This window comes from Cavia porcellus, unplaced genomic scaffold (genome assembly GCF_034190915.1).
Source record: "Cavia porcellus strain 051 isolate PalLab524CR breed Dunkin Hartley unplaced genomic scaffold, mCavPor4.1 scaffold_9, whole genome shotgun sequence".
Taxonomy (NCBI): Eukaryota; Metazoa; Chordata; class Mammalia; order Rodentia; family Caviidae; genus Cavia; species Cavia porcellus.
The window spans coordinates 10,054,738-10,072,563 of NW_026947492.1; the positions used below are offsets into that span (position 1 = coordinate 10,054,738).

Below are 17,826 nucleotides of genomic sequence, written 5' to 3' on the forward strand. Positions count from 1 at the left end.
GCTACAGCTGCATCTCTAGCTAAGCTGCTTGCTATTCTAGAAGTACTTTATCACATGGAAGACTATTCTGTGTTTCCTTGCGGTAAGTACCGTTATTATTCCAGGTATAGATGAAGAAACTAGGTATCCAGAGATCAAGTGATTGCCCCAGACTTGCTCAGCTCTCTGCGCCCTGCAGTACACAGCTATTTTTCTATTTGTTTCTGTCTGAGACAGAGTCTTGCTAGGTACCCAAGTTAGCCTCGAGCTCATGAGTTCACCTCCTGCGTAACTGGAATTCCTCTTGTAAGATCCTTCTGAAGACCCAAGGGCTCCCATTGGGAGCATTCCCAGGCCTACGTCTATGGACAAGTCTTCCCTGTTATTTTTGGATCTGAAAGACAGAGCACACAGTGTTCCTCTCTGCAGTGAAGTCCTCAGGGAGAAGGCACAACCTCACATGACCAGTTTCTCCCAGTCATTCCAATGTGATCAATCTTAAGACTTCTGCACACAAGGGTAAGAGGCCCAACTATAGCTCTCCCTGCCTCCACTCTGGGTTCATTTCATCTTAAATAAAGAGGCAGATTTAAAAACCTGAAAGGAGTGGGATGGTTTGTTTCTTTCACTCCTACTTAAGTTCAGAAAATTTCTCTTCCAGAATGATGCTGGGACTTATTGTGTCTTCCCTCAAAAAACGCCTTAGTCACCATTGACTGCCCCTCTGGCAACCTTTCCCTGGTTGCTGGTCCCTTACTCTGGAGAGGTGAGTTGCCTAGGCAGACAGCACTCCTAGCATCCTGGCCCTGCCCCTGCCCCTATCATCACCTCCAGCATGCACACGGCTACCTGTTTGGTTTAGGAACCATCAAGTTTAGGCTTCCAACAAGCTAGGAAGTAGGACACAGCATGGTTATGACCATAGATTCATCCTCCAAAGCTCCAGATAAAACTCCATTCTGTGCTGTGTGCTACCGTTTCTGCTCACCAGACTCCAGTGAGCTCCAGGAGGCCAGTGACCCTGGCGAGATGCAGATGAGCCAAGAAAATCACAGAAAAGGGCAAGTGAGGTAGCCAGGGTCTTGGGGGAGAAAGCCAAGGAACAGCTAACGAATAGAGGGGAAATGACAGTGAAGATTACAGAAACACATCTGGGACTCAGAACGGACCACAAACCAACTGCTGGCTAGGATGTAGGGATCAGCTGCGCTTTGTCAAGTCCAGGGTTGGCCCGTTCTTCCCAGAGTGCCATTGCTTCCACATCAGTAAATATAAACACTGTGAAGACGAGCAGAAGGCCTTCTTCACGTGTGTGCTACTGATTTGTCCACAGAGCTATTTTCTAGCTGCTCTCCACCACCCCCAAGAGCAGAAGAATCTTGGTTGTAGCTGAAGGAAGTGTGGTTACACATAAGGAAGCCCTGCCCAGGCACGAGCAGTATTAAACCAGTAATCAGTGGTCAGGAGTGGTTGAAAAATCCCCATGGAAATCTTAAATGCACATAGAAAGCCACATTTTCCGGGAAGGTTGAGGAACTTAGCTAATAGGTTACACGAGGTAACCTTGAAGATTAGTAAAAAATGTTCTTGATTTTCAAACCAGGAAAAATTAGGTTTGATTAGATTCTCAGTCATCTAACAGCAGAGTCATCTACCTAACAGCATCGATGTCCTGGGCAGAAGGCTTGGAAGCCACCCAGCAGGATTCAGGATTCAGCCACACAGCCCTGAGGTCCATAAGCAGACCCCAGCCTCATCAGCTTAGATCCCCAGAAGGAGCTCCTGGGATCACGATAAAAAGAAAGTCAAAATCTCCCAAGCCCAAGTAGCTTCCAACCGGAAATGGCATGCTCAGTTTCCCACAAAACCCCAGTCACACGGGTGGCAGCACCCTAATTGCCTCCCAGCCCTGTCCCTGCTCCCCAGGGCTGGGAGGAGCCCCGAGAACCACAGATGAACTTACCCGGCAGCTGTCCCTCTCCATGGCCTCGGAGGGATAGGTCTTCCAGTCTAGCTGATGTCGAGGGGAAGAGCCATGTTGGCCTGTGGCTCTCCAGGCATGTGGGGAAAAGGAGGTTGAGGCCAGGGCCGGCCCCTACCCAATGGGGGCGGGGAGACCGGGTTGGGATGTGAGGTAATCCTGAGTATAAACAACGTGGAACTGGCCAGACCTGTCCGTCTGCCCTGTCCCAGGCCATCCCAGTTACTCAGCGAATACCGGGAGCTGCCTTTGCTCTGAAACTGATCCCAAATAGGCCACACTGGGGGGGCTCCCAAGGGGTTTCCTCTGAGAGAGAGATTCAGAGAGAGGATAACTTAGTGCTGCTGACCAAGCCCTGAAAGAGTGACCCTGCTCCCATAAAGGAAGTCCAAGGCCCGGAGCAGAGCCCCACCAGGGCAAGACAATGTGACTTTTACCTACAAGGACTGTATGTCCAAGTCTCAAAGCAGGGCTCCTGGTCTGCTAATTTTTTTTCTCTGAACTCCACTTATTGCTATAAAAATTCATAACAAAGGCATTAAAATTAATTGGCTTTTAATTATACACAATAAATTACATCTCTTGAAAACAATAAAATGTTATGAAAGGGCACCTCAAAGTTAATTACAGTAAAACGTATAAATATCTAAATGGAAACTGTTCCAAGAAATATTGGGCTGACCTATGATTCCACATCTGCACTCCATTCTGTTCCTCACAGTAGAAAGAAACAGAGAAAGAGCTATGTGTCTCCTACTTGGCAAAGCAAGAGCTTTACAGATTCTCAGCACTTGGGAGTGTTAGGATTTTTAGAGTATGGAGGAAGTGCCGAGATTATCTAGTTGGTTCTCTCTCCTCCTTCTACAGGTAGCGAGACAAGGGACAGAAAGACAAGAATCTGCACAAATCACACATAACAAACAGCAGATGATAAGGTGTGAGGTATTCTGTGAAATGTTTTACATGTATCTTTCATATATTCATTCAACAAATATTTATTAAGTGCCTCTTACATGCCTGGTCTTGTTCTAGTGATAACAAAAAATCAACATGGCTGCAGAATGCTCAAAAAGAAAACAAATATCCTTTTTTTTTTTAAGCCTCAGAGATTTTTCTAATAGGAGTTAATTGCCACACAGGCATCATATCAGGACTGAATCTGACACTGATGACAATTTTCCAAACTCTAACAATATGTTACACGGTATGACAAACATGAGATTAGCCAGTTTGCCTCTTGACCTCAACATTCCAGTGGATTTAAAAATTTTATGACCATCCTGGTTGGCGCCAGTTTCCAACTGCTGAACCCACTTCATTTCTGCTTATCTTTCCTTAAGCATACTGCTTTTGTTTGAAAAGCCTTGGCCCTGCCTAACCTTGGTGGACATTGAGCCAGCGTCCCCAGTGTGCAAATCTATCCTGTACCCAAGGTAAAATGTCTCGGCTTCTCTTGACAGCCTTGTTTGTGACCTCTTGGTTGACACCAGGGGCTGGGGACACAGCAGGCTAAGACCCCTGCCCTACGGCACTGGTGTCGGAGGGTGAGGGGACAGCAAGCAAGGGAGTTAAGCTGCACATTAGAAGGTAATACATGCAACAGAGAGACAGGAAAGAGAGGCGGAGGAAGGGATCAGGCAGGCCGAGGGCGCGCAGTCTTATGGCCTCTGAGGTAAGATTTGAGGAAAGACTTTAAGGAAGAAACTATTACTCTCCCCCATTTACATTAAAGAAACAGAACTTCTAGCTCAAAATGCAAATGGTTCACTCTAACGTTCGGTCTTTGAGAGTCATCTACTCCAGAGGCAGAGGAGGCTGAGAAGAGGCCACCCGAGTCCCATTTTCGGATGACATTCTGGCTCACCAAGAAAGCTGAGCTCAGCCGTGGCTACTCCCCTTCCTCCTGCTGTCATGCCGCAGCGGAGGGACTCTCTCCCACTGGCCATCCAGTCCTGAGGCCAGGCCAGCCTGGTGCTCTTGGCTCACTCCTAGTGAGGTGCCTCTCTCCCTCCAAGGCCACCACTGAGCCTTGGTATCCGTAGGCCCTGCCCTCCTAGGCCAGAGCTGCTGGCCTCCTGGGTGGACCCTTTGTGACAGCTGGTAATCACCTGAATGGCTCCAAGGAGTAGAAAATGCCACGGTCCTACGGGGCAGAGTACTGAAGGCACCTGCAGGCACCTCCTCTTTCCAAAGAAGGGTTTGCACAGCTGCCCTTCCTGTGAGTCACCCATTTGTCCTCCGTTCCAGGTTCCCCTTTATGGGACACATGACAGAAGACAAATCTTACTTCTCCATGACAGACTTTCTCACACTTTTTAAGGTGATTCTTAGTGACCCTCGAGTGGTTCACTTTTCACCACGAGCACACCTCCTTCCTCCACTTGCTCTCAAGGTAAAGTGGCTTCAGGTCCCCTCACACGCACTGATTTCTCCATGGCCACCAAGGCCCTCCTGAAGTGGAGTCTGGAGCCAGGGACCCCACAACCATATGTATTACGGGCTCCCCTGACTCTGTAGATAAAAACCACCCACAGTTTGCTGGAAATACTCATTGGGCTGCTCTTGTTTTTCCGCCAAAATGAAGCAGTTGCCAGACAACCAGAGATGCTGATGGACCATGGGACTTAAACCAGGCAGAGGCGAACTCAAATGTGCCTGTGCACAGCTGAATGAAAGATTCAGACTACAGAATGGATGAGTACCTTACTACTGAGGCCACACACCCACTGCAGACAGAAATGTTCTTAACTCCTGTATGACCCATCTGAGGAGGATTTCTGGAAGAAGAGTTGTTTTTTCAAATCAAGAAGATTTGAAGCTGTGAGAAGGACAGACAGAAAAACAGGCTGACAGCTTAGGGCAGTCAGAGGGAGCTGGACAGGCCTGGGAGGAACATTCAGAGTATCGAGTGCTTAGGATTTGTAAGATTAGGATTAGGCTCAGGGTTGGGGTTGGGATTGGGGTTTTGTGGCCAGTTGGCTGTGGAATTGTAGCTTCTCTGTAAGTGCAGGTTAAGTATCTCTTATTTGAAATGCTTGGGACCAGAAATATTCTGGATTCAGGATTGGGAGGATCAGAATATTTACATACACATAGTGAGATACCTTGGGGATAGGACCAAGTCTAAAGATGAAAGTCTTTTTTGTTTCGTATATACTGTTTACACATACTTCAGAGGGAATTTTATGTGATTTTTTAGTGCACCTGGGTTTTTATTTTGATCCGTTGCATGAGGTCATGGTGGAACTTTCCACTTGTGGCGTTAAATTAGCGCTTGAACAGTTTTAGGTTGTAGAACATTTTGGATTTTGCATTTTTTGATTTGAGATACTCGACCTGTATCTCTGTGTCACTTTCTCTTAGCATCTCAGTCTCCTCATCCATAAAATTCCTTTCAAATACAGTATTTTGTTCATTCAATGGAATTACTTGCATGACACATTCAGTGTAGGAGCAGGCACATAGTGCCCACTGATGGTAGAAGTCACCGTGATATTACACAATTAGACAGACAGATATGCAAAATTATGGCTGCAGTAACCAAGCGTCTTTTGAGCAGGAGAGGAGAATATTAAGCTGTGTGCTTTGAATCTGAAGCCTAAGCTAGGAGCAGGGATCCTGGCTTGAGTTTTGGTGGAGAAAGCCTGGGTAAAAGCCAGACTGGACTTATGCTGTGGCTTTGTTTCATCTAAGCAGCGTGATTTCTTCCCAGGTGGCCCCAAACATCCAAAAAATGAGGGACTTTTCTCCTTATGAAAGGGGTTCAAAGAGGCTGATGAAGGTACTTAGGTGAGCTGGAGCTCCTTGCCAATGAGCTGGGAAGCAGAGAATTTGAGCGAGAGAAACAAAATCATGGTTTGAGAAAGAAGCAAACCCCACTGCGGATTGCCCAGAAACACAGAAACAGAAAAGTCAGAAACCAGAGAAAAACAAAACAAGTGTCATGCAATAAATAAAAACTAGGAGGAAAACACTATATATGTATGTATATATTTTTCTCAGAGAAAAAGAGAGCACCAGGAAATAAGAACTCATCTTTACAAAGTACCAGATATTACTTAATTTTCAAAACTCACTTTGTAATGCAATGGCAAACAGAAACACCAAAGTGGTACCTAGGATTTGGAGGCAGATTCATTTTATGTCAATGAGCACTGATCAGGATCATTCCCGAAACATCAGGCCCCAATCTCTGATGGTCTAGGGCTTCTATGGAACATGCAAGCAGGAAGTACAGAAGCAGAAAGCCTTGGCAGTCAGGGTTGGCTTGTACAGTGTGTATCCTGGTGACCAGCTATGCATCACAGTGACCAGCTGTTTCTAGAAGACAGGAACAACCCGAGCTGGAACCCGAAGTATCACCTGGGCAACCAAGAAACTGAAGTACACGGACGAAATTCTGTTACAGTAACAAGTGGCAAAGACTCAGCTAAATTTTAAATTTAATTTTAAATTAAATTTCTTTAATGTCAACCTACTGCTTTGATAATAAACGTTAAAATGTTGAATTTGTACGTTCTTGTTCGAACCTTTATGATTTTTGCAACTCAGAATATTTAAAAAGGGATCTTTTATTTCAGTACAGTTCTTTTCCTGTGTTGATTTCTCAGCTGCTGCAGGTGTGTTTTATGGCACAGGTGGTAAGTGTGAAGTCACTCAAGGTGAACTCCTGCAGGTCCCCAGATTAATCATGCTGTGTTTTACCAACTGTCACCTCAAGACAGACATTTACATTGTTTGTTCAGGGAAAGGAAAATGTTAGGCACGTTGAATCTTTTGCCTTCGAATGTGAATCATTAAAAACATTACAAAGGTGTTCAGACGTTAAAAGCTCGTTAACAGCAGAAACTCAGCTATTTGCATGCAGCTGTTAATGCACTTCTCTTATAGGATATTCAGAATTTGGAAAGAAAGCACTATCCTTTTTGCTGTCCTCACTTTCCAAAGACAGCTCCCTTTAGACCAAATTGGGTAAGGGAATATGATCATTTACTGTCCACACGAGAAGTTAGGTGAACTCTGAAGTCATTTCACAACCCGTGTTTACATTCCTGCTCCTCTGGAGGAGCCTGTGTCATCAACTCACTGGGTAGAGAACTCTGTGTGTGCTGAGTCAGGCCCACAGACAAACAAGGCAAGGAGATTGTCTCCAGCAGAGAAATCAAGGGCCACCTGAGGTATCTTCAGTGGGATAATAAAACTCAGAAATATCACATTTGCAAGACACTTTCTCTTCCTTATCTCATCTGGCCCTGAGGATCATCTTCCAACGCAGACTGGACAGGTAGCAGTCTCTCTAACACCCAGAGAGGCACACAACTGTCCCAAGCAGGTTTGGCTTGGCTGGGCTTCATGTTACTGAAGTGCCTCCAAAATTGGGCACCTCCTGGAGTCAGCATGTATGTTAGTACACCCAACTGCCTGTTCTTCGTTTTTTTGGGTTTTTTTTGTACTGTAGATTGAACCCAGGGCCTTTGCACTGAGCTGTATTCCCAGCCTTTTGCTTTATTTTATTCTGATTTTTATTTTTTGAGACAGGTTCTCACTAACTCACTAAATTATCCAAGTACCATGCTGTGGTTTTAGAGTCCCTTAATAGCTACAATTGATTAAACATGGTGAAGATGTAACACTGCCCTTGAACCTGTCTCTGTTTCCTCCCTGCAGCATTTCACAGGGTCACATGACCTCAGTCCAGCCCTGACTGGTCACCTCCTCAGTGGCACTGCAGGTAACAACCTCACCTGAGTTCTCTGGAGGGTGATAAGGCAGATCTGCTCTTAGAGATCACGTGATGGATGGCGTGAGGTGGCTCTTGGGGACTTCAAAGCACTTGGAGGACTTGGGACATTATCACTGTAAGTTCAAACTCTGAACAAATAGATCTTCCTACCACTGAATATATTTCACTCAATATTTTCGAGTTCTTTCATACTTTCTCCTCTTCTGTGATGCCAGAACTGGGTTTGGCTTTTGAAGATGTATAAATTTACACTGTTTTCCTGCTTGGCTTTGGTATTCTTACACATGGGGTTGTGATCTTATGATTAAACACACACACATACACACATCATATGTTGGAATTCTGGTGAGATTACTTAAAAATTTATGGCCTTACTCTCAATTTCTTATCCAAAAAATGGGGAGAATTGTAACTATCTACTAGGGAGATGAGGATTAAAGGAGATGATGTTCAGTAAAAATGGTGATGCATGTTGTTATACAACTTTTTCTTGGTCACAGTTTTTTCAATAATCTTGGGGGTTAGACATTTCAATATGTTTAGAAAGTCTGAATCAAGTTGCAAATTCACTCTTAGGAGGCCAGATTAATGGATATATTTCTTTTAATTTGGACAGTGTTCATTTATCCAAAGTGCTTACCAGCATTTAAAAATCCAACAATTAAAGCTGGGTGTGGTGCGAATGCCTGTAATCTGGGCACATTGGAGGGGCTGAGGCAGGAGGATCTTTAAAGCTGGAGGTCAGCCTGGGCTACATGGTGAGTTCAAGGCCTGCTGAACTACATAATCAAGACCATCTCAAAAAACAAAACAAAACAATCCAAACTGACCAATCACCCAAACAATCAATATCCAAGGCAATTTGGTCTGCCAACCAGTCCTTTGCTCACTATATATACTCAAGAAATTTTCACTAACTGCTTAATATCATTCTCTTGCATGATATTACAATGTCTATCACAGATCTAAGCAATCAATTAGTCAGTCAACAAGTCTTTATTGAATCTCTACTATGTACCAAACAGAAGTTGCTTCATAACTAAATTGCTTCCATTGATCTCATCAAAAAGAAAAATTGCTATGTCCTCCCACAAATCACCTCAACTGAATGAGTCATGGCTCTATCCTTTTGAGATAGTCACATGAAGTCCTTCAGAGCAACCAGAAAGAGCCTGGATTTCTAGAACTGCAGAATTAAGGAGTCTGGGTAGTGGCTGGTTGAGACCCTGGGCACTGAGACAGGCAGACCTGGATTTGAATACAGACTCCAGCACGTGGCAGATTTGTGACATGGAGGACATAATTACTTGATACTTCTGAATCTCCATGGCCTCTTCTCTACCCGTTCATAGAATTTCATGAGGGCGAAATGGGATGTGTGTGAATGTTGGCACTGGAAGGGAGGTCAGAGAGCTCCTTCTCTGAACCGACCATCATTTCCTTAAATGTCTGATTCTAGAACAATCCCCTGTGGCCCTGTGGCAGTGTGCTGAGAGGCCAGAGCTCTCCTTCCTGCTCTTAGTCTTCCCTCCCTGACTCAGCCCACACCTTGGGTCTCTGTGTTCATCGCATCACAGGGCTTGGCCTAAAGAGGTTAAAAGCCAAGACTAAACCCAGGCTAACCAGCCAGCCTGGTCCTCAGCCCTGCCTGGGACCCCTGGGCCCCACCTGCTTTGAATTTGTTTGGGATGTGGACTGACGAAGACCAGAGAGCCTTCCTGTGTCACCACCCACTCCTGATCTCAGCACGGTGCTTTCCGGTCACCCTGTGTCTGGAAGAGCAAGCTCTCCCAGTCTGCACTGGGCCACTGCCGGTGTGATGCCTTGTGTCCCAGTCATCAACCCCAGGTTCATTTTAATTACTCCCATGAGCAGATGACACATGTAGAGGGGCTAACGGGGTCATTACCTGGGTGGAGTGCCAGCCCTGCTGACTAAAAGAGTGTTTCACTCTGGCCATGGAGAGCTAGGAGGAAATCATCCTCCTGGACTACCCTCAGGACCCCTTCCAGGGCATCCGGAGGCCGCACGCTGGAGCCTGGGTTTGGGGGAGCGTGCACAGACAATATGAGCCACCAGATAGCACCTGTGCACTTCCAGGCCCTGTACCCAGCTCCTGGGGCGTGTCCTGCCTGATTTTCCTTCTTACGAGCCAAGATGTGATCACAAGAAGCACACTCACACATTCATTCTACCAAAAATCTTTAGTAGTTTTATTGAGCTAGAACTCGGGTATCCTAAAATTAACCTATTTAGAGCGAACAGTGAATGATGTTTAGGATGTTCACACAGCGGTATAACCATCACCACAACCAATTTGGGAACATCTTCATCGTTTCTCAGAGAAACACCCTACTCGTTAAGCTGTTACTCTCCCTTTCTCCACCATATTCCTCCCCGAGCCGTGACCGTTGACAAATACTTCCTCTGTGTAGACAGAGATGGACAGCACTGCAATCAAAATTACAATATTTCTACCTCTCCAAAAAGCTCTCCAGTCTTTCCTCACTCAGCCTTCTGTTCTCATTTTCAGTATGAATTCATTTTTTTCTAATTGTAGAATGCTCTATAATGCATTTAAATATGTACTCTCCCGTGCATGGCTTTATTCAGAGGACACATTGTTTTTGAGATTAATTCATGTTAGTATTTAGCAGTAGTTTGTTTCTTGCTTGTTGCTATTAACATCCCATTGTATGACTATGCCACAATTTGGTTTTCCCTTTATGGCTGGATTGACATTTATTTCCAGTTTGGAGCTGTTAAGAATAAAGCTTTTATGCATATTGACATGTTTTCTTCAAGGATTTATGTTCTCATTTCTTTTAGGTAAATACCAAGGAGGGGGATTGCTCGGTCATGTGATGAATGTATGTTTAACTTTTAAGAAGTACTGGACAGTTTTCCAAGGTGGCTGTACTATTTGCATACCCACCAGTTGCTTGACATCTTAGCCAGCACTTGATATTATCATCCTTTCTGAATTTTAACTATTCCAGTGGGTGTGTAATGATATTTCAATGTGGTTTCAATGTGCATTGCTCTGACATTTAATGATATACAGCATCTTCATTGAACTTATTGGCCATTTTCATATCTTTGGTGAACTATTGCTTCAAAATTTTCCCTCTTCCTCTTTTGAGTTATCTCCCTCTTTATTACTGAATTGTAAGACTTTTTTGTATTCAGAATACTTTTTGTAATTCTTAGATGCACATTTATCAAATATTTTCTCCCAATTTATGATTTTTCATTTTTAACTGAAAAGTTCTTTATTTTTACAGCAATCTAAGAAATCAGTTTTTCTTTTATCATTCATGTTTATCATGATTTATCTAAAACTCTATGCCTAACTAAAAGATTTCCCACTAGATTTCTTCCTAGTTTTAACTGTTACATTTAGATTTATGATCTGTTTCAAGTTAACATTTATATATAGTGTGAAGTAAGGGCCAATGTCATTTTTTAATTGGGTATTTTGAGTTACTCTGATATCATTTGTTAAAAAGAATACTTTTCCCCATTGGACTATCCAGGCATTTTTTTCAAGCATCAGTTGGCTATATAAACGTAGGTCTATTTCTGTGTTCTATTTTGGTTCATTGTTCTGTGTACCTGTCTATCTGCTAACACTTCTCAGTTGGCTGACAGTTTTACTGTAAGCTTGAAATAGGTCACTGTATTAGTCCTCAGATTCTTTTTTGTATTTTTAAACTTGTTTTTACTATGCTAAGGCCTTTGTATTTTCATATAAATTGTAAAATGGGCTTTTCAGTGTCTACAAAATGAAATTTTCTAAAACTTTAGGACTGCATTAAAATTATATGTGGATTTGAATAGGGATGACCTCAACAATATTGAGTCTTTTGATCCAAGGACACAGGATATCTCTCCATTTGTTTAATTCTTCCTTTAATTTTTCTAGTTTCTAGTATATGGGTCTCCCATATATTTTGTTAAATTTATCTTCAGGAAGTTTATGTTTGTTGGTTATTGTAGATAGTATTTTTCATTTTTATTTTAAATTGCTAATTTCTTAGAAATACATTTGGGTATTGTATATTAATTTCAGATACCATAGCCTTGTTAAAACACATGTTAAGTTCCTTGTTGATCTTTTACATGTAGATTGTTATGGCTTGTTAATAAAATGTTTTATGGGTCCTAATATTTTTTTCCTCCTTATTTCGTTGTTCCATGTTGAATAAAAACAATGCAAGCAGACACTTTGCCTTGCATTGATCTTTAGGAGAAAGAATTCAAACTTTTATCATTATCTTAGCTGTATATTTTTCATGGAAGCCCCTTATCAAGTTGTGAATATTCTGTTTTCCAAGAATTTTTAATCAGAAATGAAAATTTAAAATGTGTTAATCTTTTTCTGCACACACCAAAATGATCATTTTTTTTCTTTTTAATATGATGATTTGATGAGTTAGTTTGGTGACATAACTAATTAATTTTTAACACCACTCTTAGTGACTTCAATCAGAGAAGAGCAGAAGCCTGGCTTGGAGGTTTCCGTCATTATCTAGGTTAGGAGTGAAGGGGTTGGACGTAGTGGATATGTTGCTGACAGCTTGCATGGGAGGAATGATGATCACGCCAAAGAATTTACGTGGATAATTGAATGGATGAAAGTGTCACATGTAAAGGAGGCTGCCATTCTTGGCTAGGGGCTTTGGTGGCAGGAATCAACACAGCACTAAGAATAGTCTCACACACAGCACTGAGCACCGAGGCGATCGCCCAGAATATCAGATAGAGTAGGAGCCTGCCATGGACTGTGCCAGCACCCAGTGCTAGCGTGTGGAGCACGGAGATATATACCAGCCTGTGAGTCCAACATAGTGGCCCCTGGAAGTTAAACGCAGAACCTAACTGGGAGGAGCATACACGGAAGAGAGGGAGAGACTCCTCGAACAGCACTCAGCTTGGTGGCCAGGGACCTCTTTCAGCATCTTTAGGGAGGGGTCCGAGGGGTTGGTGAAGGAGAGCCCAGGACAGAGGTGAGACAAAGGGAAATGTCATTGACTGATCCAGGTGTAGTGAGCATGGCTGGATGTGATGAGTGCTAGGCGCTCAGGCAGTCAAAGCTCGAAAGAATAAAAGAGCAAGAAAGATAACGGGAGGGAAAAGAGGAGTCTACAGTGTGTCACTCACCGTCACCTGCTGGAACACGATGGATGACATGGCCAGCGTAGGAGCCCGGCAGTAAATGAACTAGCAAGCCTATAAATACCAACTCACTCTAGATGAGAACCAGAGGTATCAAGAGGGACACAGTGGCTCTCAGTCCCGGCCCCACGTAGCACCACCCGGGAAGTTTTAAACTGCACCCCAGTGAAACTGCTGCAGGGAGCGCCTGTGCACTGCTAACTTTTAAGAGCCTCCTCAGTGGCTGTAATTAGCAGCCGAGTTTGAGAACCCCTGTGCTAATCTAATTTCATCTTACAGAGGAGGAAGCAGAGAAGCAACAGTGGGCAGAGACTAGAAGTGGTGACTGCCTGGGGTTGCCCAGGACTAAGGGGGTTCCTAGGAAGTGGGACTTTTGGTTTTAATACCAGGACAATCCCAGAACTTGGGACTTTCAGTACTAAAACTAGGAAAGTCCTGGGGAAACGGGGACAGGTTGCTGATCCTGACTAAAACTCTCATGTCCTATTTTCAGGGGCTCTTTCCATGATAGAACAGATAATCAGAGAGTCCTGAACAAATACACTGCTACTTGATCAAACTCAGACTGTGGTAGAGCTCTGTTGTCTGGCTGCCCCCAGGTTGTGATATCCCCAAAGCTCAAAAACAAGGTTGTGAGTCAATCCACCTTTCAGGGGACATTTATCCATGGGGAAGCAGGTGACCTCAGACCAGGTCTGCTTTTGCTCAGACCATCCACAGCCACACTGTTCTCCTACCTTTGTGGGCTGAAGGAAGGGCTTCTTTGCTGGCTAAATCTTCCTATGACATGCTTTCCTGCCACCTTATCCCTCTCCTGTGGAGCATTTATCACAGCAGTAAGTTCGTATTTGTAGCTGATAATTTGATTGCTGTTGCCAAGATTTTTAAACTCAGCCAGGACAGGAGCGGCATCTGTTTCAGCTCACCATTGCATCTCATTGCCTAGACTACGAGGCTGCACACCACACAATAGATGCTCAATAAATGAATCAATGTACGCTTGCATGAATGTATGAATGATGAATGTAATTACTTATTTTTGCGCTCAGGGAATAACACCGCCTTGTATCTTTCTAACACAAGATTTTGAACCAATAGGAATTGAGTGTTAAGTCCTTGTGGAGTGGGGACAACATTGTTAGGATAAAGTAATCTATATTCATCTGAGATGTGGAAGCCCAGGAATGCTGTGAGGCTGCCTGCTGCCTGACACATGGTTTAGAAGGAGAGCTGCTCATTAAGCTCGTGTCCAGCCAATGTACCTCCCCCTCCAGGAGCCTCTGACACAGTTATTGATATCTGTGACTTTCAGGGCTTGCCAGGCAGGGCCCACATCCTCACTGCAGATGGCCCACAGTTTTATCACACCCTGAGATCATCACTGAGCTTGTCTGTATTCACAGTTCCACGCTGAGTGCTGGGGAAGCAGGTGCTGGGGTGGGAAGTTGATGAGATAATGGTGATGAACAAGATATGACCAGCATGTGTCACCGGTTAGCAGCAGGGAGATAAGGTATGTGCTTAGCAAACCTAATCAGACTAGTGGGCAGTTTGTCATAAATGCCAGAGACATAGTATAGCTAATAAATGCAGCAGTTTCAAAGTTGAGAATGAGACAGAACTGTGGTGTGAGCCGGCCTGCCTGGGTTGGGGTGTTGTCCACTGTGTCCTCTTTACTCACCATTTTTATGCCTTTTTATCCTCCCACGGCTTTGCTCAAACTCAAGAGGGAATAGCACAGACGTCTCTTGGAGGAAATGTTTACAGTGTGCCTCTGGACAGGATACGGGGCCTGCTCCTCAGAATGTTGATGAATGGCTAGCGAATGAACACATGAACGAGTTGAGAAGACCACCCCAGCTGCACCTATCTCCCCGAGAACACTGCAGCTATAGTGAGGTGATGCAGGCCTCCTAGATCATTAGGCACCCATGCTAACGAACGCTCAACTGATGCAGTCACCCGGGTGAGTCATTTCCTGGGAAGTGGCTTGTTAACAAGCTCCTTCTAAGGGCCTGAAGCCTTCCAGGCCTTGGCTTAGGACGCCACCTGGCGACAGCCTGGGACAGGCTCTCAGCTCACTTCACCTCTGCCACCTTAGCCCCCCTCAGATTCCTCCATGCTGGGAATATGGAAGCTGTAACCCCAGCTCTCAGCTGCTCGGTACAGAGGAACCACCTCTTCCAAGTCCCCATTCCCAATGGGTTGCCTTAGTCCTGAGCATTTTCTTTAGAAAAAATGTCATTCACATGTCAGCATTTTGAGTATCTGTCCCTCAGGTATCCAGCTGAGCTTGCCCTGTGCTTCCCAGCCCAGTATGTGAAGAGCTAAGGTCACTCTCCAAGTCTCTGAAGACTCTGGAGGGGGAACAGGTTTCCTAGCGTTACCTGGAGATGTGCATCCTCTCTTCCTTCTCTATATCACGTACTACACTGGACCACACTCCGGTCTCCTCATTCCCCCAAATGCCAACCACCACCACTCACTGTGGGTCTGGAGTTAGAGAGGGCGATGGCAGGGGGGATCTTCTTTGTGGTAGGTAACTTAAAGCTGAGTCTGAGACATCCTATTCTCTGCCAAGATATGGAGGCGCTTAGGCGAACGCAATGCCATTTTCAGACCTAACCTTACAGCGAGCTGACTGGCTCCTGGGCAGCCCAGGTCAGGTCAGGGTGCAAGATACTGCGGTGTGCAGGTGGACGAGAGTCCTACTCTAAAGAGCTTACGTTCTAGGGGAGGGAGGGAGGCAAGAGACCCCTGGGCGAGTTGATCAATGGATGGTTTCCATAGTGGCCCATTTTATAAAGACAAAAAATAAAGTGATAGGAAATAGCTGGAAAATGGGGAAGGGAAGGAGGGAGACACCTCTAAAACATGAGTTTGAGGATCTAGGATGATGAAGCGAGCCAGCACTGAATGGGGAGAAGGATTTAGAGGGAGGTAAAGAGTAAGGGTGGAGGAAGAGAGAGACGGACAGTGGGACAGAGAAGCAGCCCTTCACCTTCGGGAAGAAGCATCAGCCAGAGACTCCCACAGCGAGGGGACTGACAAGACTTTAAAGACAGCAATGTCACTGTGCATATCCAGTTATGTGTTCAGCGAGAGGCACAGTGTGGCGTCTCTTCTGAGGCCTTCATTTTCAGTGAATTGATCATCACTGTGATTTAAATCTAGGGTCCTCCCAAAGGCCTCATATGTTCGGAGCTGAGGGACTTCTGGGAAATGATTGGACCACGAGGGCTGTGACCTGATTGGTGGTTTAGTCCATTGCTGAGTTTAGACCTCCTGTTCACTGCCAAGATAAGGTAAATTGATGGTGTTTTGGAAGGTGATGACAGCAGAAGGTGGGCCCTAATGTAAGGAGGTGGATGATGGGGGTGTGGCCTCGGGGACTCTATCCAGTCCCTGGGCTACATCCAGCTCTCTTCCTGCTGTCTGCTCCCTGACCACCAGGAGGTGAGCCGCTTTCTTCTGTCATGCCCTTTGGTCATGGTGTTTCTAGCTTGCCACAGACCTATAGCAATGGAGCTGCCCAAGCATAGACTGAAACTATCATGAAAACAAACCTTTCCTTCTTTAAATTGACTTTCTCAGGTGTTTTTGTCACAGTGATGGAAAGCTAATCTTACACATGGATTTTTTTTTTTTTTTGGACCGGAGATTGAACTCACGACCTTGCACTTGCCAGGCAGACGCTTATGCCACTGAGCTAAACCCCCGGTTTATACATAGATTTTTATGCAAGGGAGTTTTTACTTTTTAATTTGGTTTCTGTATTGGTTTGGGCGGAAATCAAAGAAAGAACTGAGACTGACACTCATGGAGGAGAACAGAAAATATGTTTGGAAACAGAAACTCAGATGTAAAAGCAGAGTGAGCTTATGTGTCTTCCTGGAAATTCCTCACACCTAGGGTGCAGGGATCGGACTCACCTTCCCCAGACCCCAAGGAGCAGGGAACATGCCTGACTTCTGCGATGAGCACTTGCCTTTCACTATCTTATTTCATCTTTGCACCTGGATACCAGCTATTCCTATTCACAGATGAACAAACTGAGGCCAGGAGAGTTTAAATGACTCAGTGAGAGAAGGAGAATTTGAATTTAAGTCTGAATCCACCCTTGGCGCCTGAACCATACTCCATACACAAGACGCAGGGATGGATTTTACATCAGGTGTGTCTCCTGCCCTCTCACACCAACACTCAGCTAGGTAACCCTATAGGGCAGGAAAAGCTGTTTATCACCCCCTTGAATTCCCATAGTGCTTGTAAGCTCTATGCTGAAACGGGAAAGAAATGTTGTCTACACAAATTGTCAGTTCTCAACCAGGCACCTTTGGCAGTGTCCAGAGATAGTTTCGGTTGTCATATTGTTGTTGGTGGATGCTGCTGGGGTGCATAAGTAGGGATCAGAAGGCTGCTGAACACTGCAAGATGCACACGACAAACACCCACAACAAACATTATCCAGACCAAAATGTCAGGGTGCTGGGGCTGGGAAACCCTGATGTGCAGGATGCTGCCGGGGAGCAGCCAGCAGGCCAGCAGGACGTGAGCTTGACAACTCCACCTCAGTCTGAGATCTGTTTCTCAGCTCGCCAAAGGCTGAACTTTGATTTGTGAATTCTCCGAGACGGTAAGATCCTGAAGACATTATTTACATCAAGAAAAAAGCATGAGAAACTGACTTAGTGTTTAAGACAGTTATTCCTCAAAACAAAGCAAGCAGGAATTTTCCTCATTATTTGTAGATGCTACTATACCGTATTTTAGAAAAACCAAAGGAAGAAAGGCGAGAAAACAGAAAGCAAACCCACCCTATCCCTGGAATCCACCTCGAGACCTGCGGAATGTGACTTCCTTCCCGGGAGGTGGGGTAGAGAAGCACTGGGCAGCTTGCAGCCCGTCTAGTACCAGCTGTCCAGGGCCGCTGCACTGACCCCTG

The 17,826-nt window shown here is 44.9% G+C and overlaps 1 protein-coding gene and 1 long non-coding RNA gene across 2 annotated transcripts in view; both read right to left on the minus strand.

Annotated features, from left to right (window-relative positions):
- Positions 1-2,242, minus strand: part of Tmprss13 (transmembrane serine protease 13) — a 32,497-nt gene extending 30,255 nt beyond the window's left edge. The window contains exon 1 of the mRNA XM_013155686.2: positions 1,943-2,242. Within this exon, the coding sequence (XP_013011140.1) occupies positions 1,943-1,963 (21 nt within the window). The 5' untranslated portion in view covers positions 1,964-2,242. The remainder of the gene's footprint in view (positions 1-1,942) is intronic.
- Positions 2,243-9,669: 7,427 nt separating this feature from the next.
- Positions 9,670-17,826, minus strand: part of LOC134477620 (uncharacterized) — a 29,175-nt gene continuing 21,018 nt past the window's right edge. The window contains exon 8 of the long non-coding RNA XR_010049660.1: positions 9,670-17,525. This is a non-coding gene — a long non-coding RNA (uncharacterized LOC134477620). The remainder of the gene's footprint in view (positions 17,526-17,826) is intronic.